The 12,579-nt window shown below is 38.9% G+C and overlaps 1 protein-coding gene across 1 annotated transcript in view; it reads right to left on the bottom strand.

Annotated features, from left to right (window-relative positions):
* Nucleotides 1–12,579, bottom strand: part of LOC124276909 (A disintegrin and metalloproteinase with thrombospondin motifs 16-like) — a 165,646-nt gene that overhangs the window by 108,897 nt on the left and 44,170 nt on the right. Inside the window, 1 exon segment of the mRNA XM_046712576.1 lies at nt 3,007–3,082. Within this exon segment, the coding sequence (XP_046568532.1) occupies nt 3,007–3,082 (76 nt within the window).

Here is a 12,579-nt window from a genome sequence, read left to right as displayed (position 1 = left end):
CACCGCTGTCTTCACAGATCAGATCAAGGGGTACTTGCAGACACACGCAAACAGTCTGTGTGTACAACTTAATGAGTTGGGGAAGTTTTTAAAACTTCTTCACCAGAAAACATACAAAAGGTTAACTATACAATAGTTTAAACATTTGGTATAAAACATTAGCAAGATGTTTTTTTCATTTAAGGCCAAACCAGTTTTGTTTTTTTCCCCTACAGATTGTCTATACCAACAAGCCAAGCTGCAGGTGGTAGAATTACAAAGTCAGGAAATTTTTACAATAACTGTTTAATGTTTTAAAGGCTCATAGCCAGATTTGAAAGTCAAAAGAAAACCACAACTTGTAGGGTGAAGTAAAACGCAAATATTATGGATGACAACTTCTTCTATATTGTATGTCACAACATTTCTGGGCTATTCCTTGCCCCTTCTTCAGGTTCACAATTCACTTGACGAAGGGGCAAGGAATAGCCCAGAAACTTTGTGACATACAATAAAGAAGAAGTTGTCATCCATAATATTTGCGTTTTACTTGAACACCAACTTCTAAATGCCTCTCAAGAACCTTATACGGTGAAATAAAAATTCAACTTCAACTGAATAAAGAATTTTGCCAATGTTTAAATTTTATTCAATTTTAAGGCAGGCTCATAAAGTAAAGAATTCAGTCCCGTTCTTAAGATGATATTGCTACTTGTAACTCTCCAGTAAAAGCAGTACGTGCGAAAATTCAGCTCGACGTTTTGTGACACTTTTTCATTGTGGTTTGTGAGCTTCTTATGAGATGTCTCTTTTCAACAATGACAATCAAATAAATGCTTATGTACATGTAACTCATATGTTGTGATATATACTTCACAAACTAAAGTATGAACCTGGGTACCATTCATAAAGAACACTAAGTAGGCCAATCAGACCAGTCACATGGGAGTTGAGTGTCAGAAACAATATAATAACTGCTTGTAAGCTGAAGGACAACCAATCAAGCATCTCCATCTCAAGTGTCAACCATTAGTTTTATCCTTAAAGAAACATATACAGTGTCTGTATGTTTCAATGGAATGAAAGACTTTAAATCATTAAACTAATATACAACTAAATCTAAAATCAATCTGTTGAATTTTTATATAAAGTCATGAACTCATTTGTTCCTTCCGTAACAATCTGCATATTACCAAAATCAATAAGCAAATGTCCTTCTTGATCTTATCCTTCTGTACAGACTTAGAGCAAGGCTAACTTTATTTCCCCTCAATAAATTCTGAATCATCTGCCATGATTGTACCTGGCGGTCTCCCTGTATGCAGGAGGCGGACCCACACTGAGTGGACGCTGATCAAAGACTCCCCTGATCATGACTACCACCAATGGCCACCACGAAGCATGAATAATCTCAACTGCTTCCATGAATGTAAAACTGTCAGATAGGTGAGAGTCTAGGTCATTATATACATACATTATTTCCCTGATCTTGTGTTAAGGTGTACATTAAAGGAATGTTGATTGGTTCTAATTGCAATTAAATGGAATTGCTATGAACTACATATTTATGCGTAGGAATGTTGAGTGAAAAGGCTCATTTACACAAGGATAACTAACATCTACTCACGTACCTGGTTCTCCTGATTACCGTATATGACCACAGATAAGCCAAATTTCGAGGGCCAAAAAAGCAGCCTTTAGAAAAGGATTGGTTTATCTTAAAGTTACCCTGTCATCAAACCAATTTTTTGGGTAAAATTTCCTGTAAACAATGCCAAATATGTGCTGCACTATTATTTCCAACATTCATACTGATTTTTGAAACGAGACATTTTGTGTTCCTTGCCCTCCACTACTTGTAGAAATTTACAGAGAAATGTCAGTTCTTGAAAATTTATTGCATATTTGTGGTTCTCACTCTGGTTCTCACATGTTTCTCTGGAGCCCTCCCTGCAGAGACTGGTTCATGGCAGTACATGCACTGCATCATGTTTATGTGGAGTTTGTCCTTGTAGAACTGCAATACCCTTTCAGTCCCTTTGTACTCCAAAGAGTATAAAATATTGTATCTTGATTTTCAATTTCCCATATCAAATTGATAATGATCATGTTTTCTATTAGAAATATTTCTATTAGAAATATTTTGCCATGATGGTACCAGCTTAACCTACATAAGCTGTATACAGTGAATGAGTTGTGTTTGTTGTCTATGAGAAGAACAGCATTTCACCATTGTGAGTAGAGAGCACATTCTTGCTCAAGAAACATATTTGAAATGTGTGATTGAATCTACTGACTACTGACTGACAAACTACTGTGAGCAGCAACCACTGGGGCCGGTGGGGTAGCCTAGTGGTTAAAGCATTGGCTTGTCACGCCGAGGACCCGGGTTCGAATCCCCACATGGGTACAATGTGTGAAGCCCATTTCTGGTGTCCCCCGCCGTGATGTTGCTAGAATATTGCTAAAGGCGGCGTAAAACCAAAACTCACTCACACAGCAACCACTGATTGGATATGATGACATCCGCTCAGGATCCAACCTGGATCTTCTCAACCTTCCAAAGTTCTCAAGACTTGTTGCCACCTTCCAGCAGTAACTGGTTTCACACAATGTACTCGTGTGTGGAACTGAACCCAGATTATAGCATGGTGAGACCACAGGCTACCCATCAACCTCAAGTTGTCTGTGGTAAGAATTCCCTGGTGGTTTTGTTTGTTTGTTGTTTAATGCCACACTCATCATTATTCCAGCTATATGTAAGTGGTCTGTAAATAATTATGTTTGGACCAGACAATCCAGTGATAAACAGCATGAGCATCGATCTACGCAACTGTGATACGATGAAATGTTTCAACCAAGTAAGCAAACTTGACCACCTGATCCTGCTAGTCGCCTCTTATGACAAGCAAGGGTTGCTGAAGACTTAATTCTAACCAGGATCTTCACTGGTCGACTCCCTGGTGGTAATAATTTCTCAACCCTCCAGTACATTTCACAAATGGAAGCATAAGAACCTAATCCTACCTTCACTTCCGAACTTGTGCAGCTGCCTTGTCGACCTGGCCCTATCCTCTCCATCCACTATAGGCATGAGGGCTATCTGTAAAGAAAGCAACACTGCTATTAGACACACTACAATTGATTGAAAATTGACTTAAATGTTTTTATTAAAATGTGCACACCAGCTTTTGCTTTATACATCCAAAGATGCAAAACCATTTTACTTGCACACTAATATAATTCAGTCAACATCAACAACCTCTCAGAGGTCTTATTTAGTCAAAAACACATTCAAAACCTGTGACATCATTAAGGACGTGGAAGCGACACAAGTCCCGCCCTCCCCAACATCAGCCAATCAGGAAACAGTAGAACCCTAGAGGGTGTGGTCTATGGCGTTTTTATTATTTAAACACAATACAAATCAAATTGCCTTTAACCAATCACTGTGAAATCACTTGTACTTTATTCATTACATCATGAAGACAGACGGTGACGGTATTACAACACATACATTAGAACTAGTGTGTAAATACAATGTATTTTAGCATACTGGCACAGCTGATTTGTTTCTTACAATGATGACTGGAAATTAAATCTTTACGACAGCTTGAATGTACAGCTATGGAAGTAACATGAATGAATATTGTTCAATCTAATTAATAAAAGCTTGCCAGATATTTATCTGGGCCTGCTTGGAGGCGAATATTCGCAAGCATATCGGAAGTAAGATGGGCGAATGGTTCATGCTAATACACTTACAACTAATATTGGTTGAGCTGACTTGAGTTAAAACACAAAAAATACCTTTTGGATTAAGAAAAAAACAACTAGAGAAACAGTTAATTAAAACTACATTTTCCTGCCAAATTTGCTTGCCAAGGGTACTTTATTTTGAATCCCCCCAAAATATTGGAAAGTTGGAGGTAATTATCCAGTGATAAGTGACTCTGTAGCATGCTATGTATCCTACTCCACTACTGAGTGAACATTTGTATATTTTCCTCAAAACTGATTCACATTATGTCATTTAAACGGTGACATGTCTGATTATCCCTATCAAAAGCTGAGTGGTATATGTAGGGTTTTACCTCAACTCACAAACATGGGTGTCCCTGGAACCCCCAATTAATTGTTTTAAGGGTCCTTGCGGACAATATGGCAGACAGACAGACAGACAGATTATTTATTAAAGTCTCACCCCTGTTATACATATATAGAAACTAATTAAACATATATTTACATAAGAGGCATTTCATACGGAAATATGAGAGACTAAAATTCTTTAAAAAATTGCATGTACATGTATTATGAGTAACAATAATTAAAAGTTATATAATACGGATTTTCTCCTTTTTAAAATAACATGGCAGGTTTTGGCAGCTATAAAACAGATATTGCTATTGGACAGGATAAAAGCAGTTTTTTTGTATATCAGTAAGATTACTAAAATTCTGACATAGGCTATCACAAGTATTTAAAAGGCTAAAACGTTCATCACTATAAACCGGACAATTAATTAAAACATGAACTTCGTCTTCAACACAGTGTTTACAATAAAAACATTTTGAGGTTCTTGTGAAGTAACAGTGTAGAGAAGCGTATGTTTTGATAATTTCCTTATAGCCTGGAATGAATCATTGATCATGTGGACTGATGGATGAAATGATGTACGTAACTGCTCTGAAAGAAACAACCAAACACTTAGCGAAGTCATATGTGTTGTTGGTAAAGTGGATAATATTGTGCATCCCTCTGGACACAGTGTTATTTGTTTTCTGCGTCTATTCTCTAAATTTGAGTGTACTTGACACACATTTGCATGTCGAGTAAAACCCTGTATTTATATGCTGGCATACCTGTTTTTCAACACTTGAATAACTCACTGACACAGGATTGATCACTCATTAAAAAAAAAAATCTTCCCAGAAAAGAGCCTGTATTTTGAAAACATACTTTTGTTTAGTGTTTGGAGATGATCTGTAATCAATAAAACACATCTCTTAGAAAAAAACACAATCATGCATGTATGCTGTGCAGTTATCAAGGTAGCAGCACCTTTTGTCCTTTCATTTATTTTGTTAAAACATTTACGCATGCTGTCCGAGTTGGCCCTGTCACAACTACCTGTCTCTTGAATTACTGATGTTTGGTCAGCTACTAAGCTGTAGATTCAAAGTCTGGGACATGAAATAGAAGTCTTATAATATTTATTCATCTAGAAATTACAGTGTGTATTTGCTTTTCTCATATGGCTTCACGCACCAGCCTCATACACTATGACTCAAACAACGTGGGTCTACAGACAGACCTTGCATCCCTCCACACTACCACTTGTTCAAACAAACTGCATTATCAAAGTAATGATATGTTTCGAATGCATTAATGTACACATTGTAACTCCTGAGTTGGCGGAGAGTGTCTGGCTGAATCATCCAGGTTATTGAGTTAATACTTCCAGCCACCCAGAAGAACTGTCCTGTCTACCCTACAACTACTTATCTGTCTACATCATACCTACATCAGAGTCTACCCAACAACTAGTCTACACTGCAGGATACAGCATACGTTGGGATCAATCCACGATGATAAACTTTGTGCCCCCACCAGACAATTTAAATTGTTCAAATTTGGGTGTTTTTAGTTTATATAAATTTAGGGGGATTATCATTGTGTTCTGAGATTACTTTCAAAGCAAGAATATAAAAAGCAAATTTGGGTGTTTTAAATTCTTTTTATATTAATTTAGAGGGATTATCATTGCACTCTGAGTTTGCTTTCAATGCAAGGATATAGAACGATGCATTAAAATCTCTTCATTTCTTTTGGTCATGCTAATAGTGAAACATGGGTTACCTGTACTTTACAAAATTAGTTATTAGGTCCTGTCATACATACGTATTAGCATGTGCTGGGAAGTTTGTAATTACATCTGTTGCAGAGGTAGGGCTGAAAATCAGTTTCTGATCAGTGCCCCATTCCTCAAAGCGATCGTAACCCAAAGACGATTGTAACTCCCATACTTTAACATAGACTTACGACAGTCGTAGCGCTACGATCGCTTTGAGGAACGGGGCACTGGTCTAGATAAATTACTGCTAGTATAGGTTATACTAGAGCTGTGTATCGTGGTCTAAGTGGCGAGACGATATATCCCGATACCAGTTTAATGAGGCGAGACGATATATCATGAAAGTATTGGCAAGTAACCTGCAAGACAATTATGATCACGATACAATGGTGGCAATATGATTCATATCTCGATACTTTACAATTTCTAATAACAGAAAATATATGATAGATAAAAAGACTTAATCTTGATTTGTTATACAGAAGATCTTGTGCTACATTCACACACACTTGTTCATATAATAAAGTTTCAGCATTTAATGGTTAAGAAAGAAAAGTCAAACATATTCAGTATACCTTGATCTAAATATATTTGATCTAATATAAGTGTGAAACTGAAGTTTCCCTTTGGAAGGTGAGTTTCTGCACCAATGTTTTCACAAACAATTGAATGTAATTTATATCAGAATTCAGAATCACTAAAAAAAACTCTTTAAGTATGCCTTCTATATTTTATCTTCTCTTTGTTCTCTTTTTTAACAAAGCTAAGACATCGTTTATAGTTGTTAATAAATGGTGTTATTTGTCAAACAACTAAAAACATATTTCAATTACTTGAAGACAAGTTTTCTACAGTTCACAGAGTTTGAAAATGTTCACACTCTTTCACTTATACACCAACTCCTTTGTCCATGTAACAAAGATAACAGACACAAACAAATTCCTATAAGGTTCAATTTGTTTTCAAAAATTCAGGAGAATTTCAAAGAGACTCCCTTCCTATTCCTAGTGCAATACTCCTTACAACTTTAAGTAGTATTTAAGTTGTGTCGGGATATATCATCTCTTGTGGCGATACATCGATGTATCGTGGACCCTTGTGATATAAATATCCTGATATATTGCCTAAATGTGTTTTGTATCGATGCACTTGTATCGCGTAGTTGATGATGCAAACATTGATGCTATCGATGAATCTTTACACCACTAGATTATACATGTAACATCCTGTCTACCAACAACTAGTTAACATTCTACCTGCAGCCTCAATCTAACTTTCCTGAGTCATCCATTATGACTCACTAAAGATTGGATAAAACCCCACATTTGTGTACATGCCCATCTTAAGCCTTGTTACAACTAATACAATTCTTTAAGAGATTGTAGTTGTTTACAGTTTCCATGCACTGAGAAGGAGAAGATAAACCCTTGACAGAGGTTGTGAACTGTCACTTTTCACAATATTGCATAGAAAACATGTCATCATTCACATGAATTTAAAACCTGAGGGGATAATGTATCTTTGGGCTTCATGTGCAGCTGTATGGGTACATGTGAAGCTGTATGGGAAGATGTGCAGCTGTACGGGTAGATGTGCAGCTGTATGGGTAGATGTGCAGCTGTATGGGAATATGTGCAGATGTACAGGTAGATGTGCAGCTGTATGGGGTAGATGTGCAGCTGTATGGGAAGATGTGCAGCTGTAGGATACATGTGTAGTTGTACGGGTAGATGTACAGTAGTACCTGTAGATATGCAGCTGTATGGGTAGATGTGCTACTATATAGGTAGATATGCAGTTGTATGGGTAGATATGCCACTGTACGGGTAGATGTGCTACTGTATGGGCAGATATGCTACTGTATTGGTAGATGTGCTCCTGTACGGGTAGATGTGCTACTGTATAGGTAGATGGGCAGCTGTACGGGTAGATATGCTACTGTATGGGTAGATGTGCTACTGTATGGTTAGATATGCTACTGTATGGGTAGATGTGCTACTGTACGGGTAGATGTGCTACTATATGGGTAGATGTGCTACTGTACGGGTAGATGTGCTACTGTGTGGGTAGATGTGCTACTGCGCGGGTAGATGTGCTACTGTATGGGTAGATGTGCTACTGTACGGGTAGATGTGCTACTGTACGGGTAGATGTGCTACTGTATAGGTAGATGGGCAGCTGTACGGGTAGATGTGCTACTGTATAGGTAGATGTGCTCCACTACGGGTAGATGTGCTACTGTATAGGTAGATAGGCAGCTGTACGGATAGATGTGTTACTGTATAGGTAGATGTACAGCTGTATAGATACATGTGAAGCTGTACTATTAGAATATTGGAAGATGGGTGGGCTGACTGATAGTGATCCACAGAGACCAATCCATGGATCAGTTAGCAGACTGATATACATGCTGGGAGGATCTTTTGATATGAACACATTCTATCAATGTCCTGGGCCTTCCAACAGCTACTCAGTAGTTGTCTTGATGTGTGGTAGGCTCCAGGCCAGTGTTGCAGTTAAATGTCTTATTGATAGTGTCAACTATGCTTTCACACAAGCCTGAGTAAATGAACCATGCTATTCAGTTTCCGCTTTTTGATCCACCCAGGCTATTGTGTCTGACCCACCATCATCCTGTAGCCATTACATTAACCTCCCTGTTGCATCCAAGCCCAACATGACTTCATTCAGGCCAACAGCCTACAACTTTAGTAAGTGTATTATTTTAGAGGCCACAGTTGCAGACGCTCTTGTAATTTCTTAATAAACTTGATCTACATGTGGGGCCTGGTTTGTTGTATAGCTATAAACGTGAATGAAAGCGTTATGAATGAAGCGTCGTGCATCAATGACCCTTGTGAAACCACGTGAATGTAATACTGGCGCAATCTCATCAATGGCATTACCCAGGATGCACTTTTCCATCACGTCTAACCTGTATGAGAAGCCTGCCAACTCAAACAGCTTTATAATTTTTGCTTTAATGATACGGCATAAATAAGACAGAGGACAATAGAACGACAATAAGGAAACATGGTTGGCATACTGGGTAGACAGGGGGATCTGAAGAGTCTTGACAGTGGCGGAGGGATGAATCATTAAGGCTCACAGTACAGGGGTGAATGCAACAGGTATATTGATGAGAATGATACATCACACACAATATAAAACCTGCAGTCACTTCCTTGCAACTGTCTGTCAGCCTGCGTGTTCAAGGCCAAACAACATTAACACTTCATTTAAATGAAGACGAAGTGCACTTGATGTAAGGTTCAACAATGTTTGGGGTTTTTTTCAGTTTACAAAAATATCAAGCAGTTCCTGCCTTATTGCCAATCTTACTGTATATTAAGTGTGACATGAATATGCATGTGAGAAAGTCTGCTTTACATCACCGTGCTAATGGCCATGGTGTAATATATTAATAATTTAACACTTTTTCATTGTAAATATTTGTGGGGTCATTTCAGATTTGCAGATAGTTTTCAGATTTTGGCTGTGGGAAAATAACACTTTCCTTACCAACAATCAGTCCACCCCTTGACCTGTATCAGTGGGTGAGTGAGTGAGTTTAGTTTTATGCTGCACTCAGCAATATTCCAGCTATATGGCGGCGGTTTGTAAATAATCGAGTCTGGACCAGACAATCCAGTGATCAACAGCATGAGCATCGATCTGCGCAATTGGGAACCGATGACATGTGTCAACCAAGTCAGCGAGCCTGACCACCCGATCCCGTTAGTCGCCTCTTACGACAAGCATAGTCACCTTTTGTGGCAAGCATGGGTGGCTGAAGATCTATTCTATCACGGATCTTCATGGGTCACCTGTATCAGTGATCCATTCCCACAATAATCAATTTCATGTTGAAATATTGGACATGTTCTCAAGTGAGAAACTGTGTACATGCATGCATGCACATGCTCGCACTCACACATATAAGACTACTCCATGACATGTAGATATCAGTGGACTACAGCTTGGCATGTAGATATCAGTGGACCGCAGCTTGGCATGTAGATATCAGTGGGCCGCAGCTTGGCATGTAGATATCAGTTGGCCACAGCTTGGCATGTAGATATCAGTGGGCCACAGCTTGGCATGTAAATATCAGTGGGCCACAGCTTGGCATGTAGATATCAGTGGGCCACAGCTTGGCATGTAGATATCAGTGGGCCACAGCTTGGCATGTAGATATCAGTTGGCCACAGCCTGGCAGGTAGATATCAGTTGGCATGTAGATATCAGTGGGCCACAGCTTGGCATGTAGATATCAGTGGGCCACAGCTTGGCATGTAGATATCAGTGGGCCACAGCTTGGCATGTAGATATCAGTGGACCACAGCTTGGCATGTAGATATCAGTGGGCCACAGCTTGGCATGTAGATATCAGTGGGCCAAATCAGCAAAATGCAACTGTCTTTAATTTCATCCTTCTCATGCTGCAGGAATTAGAGAATATAACATGATGCTCCTATTATTTCCACTAGCAACACAATGGAAGAGAACATTGTTCCCATTTGTTGGACAATATTGATGTTGTACAACATACAAGCAACAGGTACCAGACTGCCAACCTTTCCATATAAAAAAACAGCAGCATTGTTTGCAAGATGACAACAAGAACTCCACGTTGTGTACCACCAGCACAGTGTAATACAGACAGGGCCTACTACAGGGGCAATATATGGGGTGTAAGGTAGAGAGTAGCCTTGCTCCAAGGCTGTAATGAGTGCTAAGCCCATGGATGTATAGTAATTCTATCATCTAAAGAGGCAAGTCCAGATAAGCGGACAGTACCCCAGTCTGTTATTTACATTTTTCTTAGAAATTATCATTTAAGCTATTAATTATTACCTTAGAGTCTTGTGCAAGTCTAGGTACAGAGCTGTGGGAAGATTATATGTCCATCACATGTTGAGCAAAAATTATTCCACCATTTGACTGCATACAGCCTTTGAAATTCACTCTGCAGCCCAAGACAACTAAAAGTAACCATCAAGTCATGGATGCCCTCATTGTCTTGAAGCATACGAGGGCAAGAGTTCTCAAAACTTCTATTTTGTTACAGAGGTGGTGGGGTAGCCAAGTGGTTAAAGCGTTCGCTTATCATGCTGAAGACCCCGGTTTGATTCCCAACATGGCAACAATGTGTGAAGCCCATTTCTGGTGTCCCCCAACATCACATTACTCGAATATTGCTAAAAGCAGCATAAAACTAAACTCACTCACTTTCTTAATTTTGTTACAATTTAGAACTGAACAATAGTATCCGAATGTGTAAACAAAAGAAACATTTTGCTACATTCAAACCTGAAAAGCAATGAATCAAGGAGTAGTAAAAGAAGACTTAAACGCGTCTCAAAAATGCTATTTTCTCAGACATACATATCAATGATCCACCGAGAGGCATTCATGGAGAGTGAGTGAGTAAAATGAATGACTGAGTGAGTGTCTGACTGAGTAAGTGCTTGAATGTGTGAGTGAAAGTAAGCATTTGCTCTGAGTGACTGTGTGTGCGAGTGAGTGAGTGCTTGAGAGTGTCTGTGTGAGAAACTGTTTGGGTGTGTGAGTGAGTGCTTGAGAGCCTCTGTGTGAGTAACTGAGGAACTGTTTTGGTGTGTGAGTGAGTGCTTGAGAGTCTCTATATGAGTAACTGAGTACCTGGGTGTGAGTGAGTGAGTGCTTGAGAGTCTCTGTGTGAGTAATTGAGTAACTGTTTGGGTGTGTGAGTGTGTGAGTGAGTGAGTGCTTGAGAGTCTCTGTGTGAGTGAGTAACTGTTTGGGTGTGTGGGTGACTGAGTGTGTGAGTGAGTGAGTGCCTGTGATTCTCTGTGTGAGTAACTGTTTGGGTGTGTGAGTGACTGAGTGTGTGATCGAGTGAGTGTGTCCAAGTGCTGGACCATACAAACCAGTGATTACAACATCATGCCAGATTATTCATGACTTGTTTATATACATGAAAGCCAGGATACATGAGTCATGGCCATACTATTCTGACTTCGCTGTAAAGAAATACCCACAGCAAGTTTTCACCTGTGACAATCAACCAGGACAAACGAGACACTGTATAACAAAAGCATATCTACCTTTATTATGTTCAACATTTACATATTCCACTCAATTATCTACCTCCGTAATATGTCAAGTTTACTATGTCAAGTATGAGACATAATTACTCAAGATTTAAACATGTTTTCGCGCGACTAGAATAAAAGATATTGCAACAACAGTTTTTGTCCTGACCTGATGTCTTTAAAAGTCTGTTAAGGCTATCTGGATGGATGAGCTGTACAATATTCTCTTCTGTGTGACATAATGTAAATGTGTGCTGTTTTTCTGAAGCTGCCTGCCTATTTGAACAGCAGTTCAGCGCAGTGTATTCAGTATGTAAACAGATTTGTTTTCGGAAGTCTGAGAGCTGTTTTACTGACATACTTTTCTCCCCTGTTTAGCACGGGATCAAAACAACCTGCATGTGACCGAGTGATCACATTCAGTGCAAGTCTATGTCAATGAGTTCCTCATGTCTTCAACGTGATAAATGCAAAATGCACATTCTTCTAATTTATGACATTTCCAGTCTTGTATCCATTAACATGCTTGTTAACCTACATTTCACCAGGTCGGTGCCATGTATACAGAAACAAGTACACTCTCCTGAAAACAAGTACTGTCGAACATCAGGATGAAACATAAAAAAAAAAAATTTAAAAAGAAAGCCAATACGTTTTCTGCGAGATGAG

This window comes from Haliotis rubra, unplaced genomic scaffold (assembly GCF_003918875.1).
Source record: "Haliotis rubra isolate DU_JTF1 unplaced genomic scaffold, ASM391887v1 Scf215, whole genome shotgun sequence".
Lineage (NCBI taxonomy): Eukaryota > Metazoa > Mollusca > Gastropoda > Lepetellida > Haliotidae > Haliotis > Haliotis rubra.
This window is presented reverse-complemented; position numbering and strand designations above follow the sequence as displayed.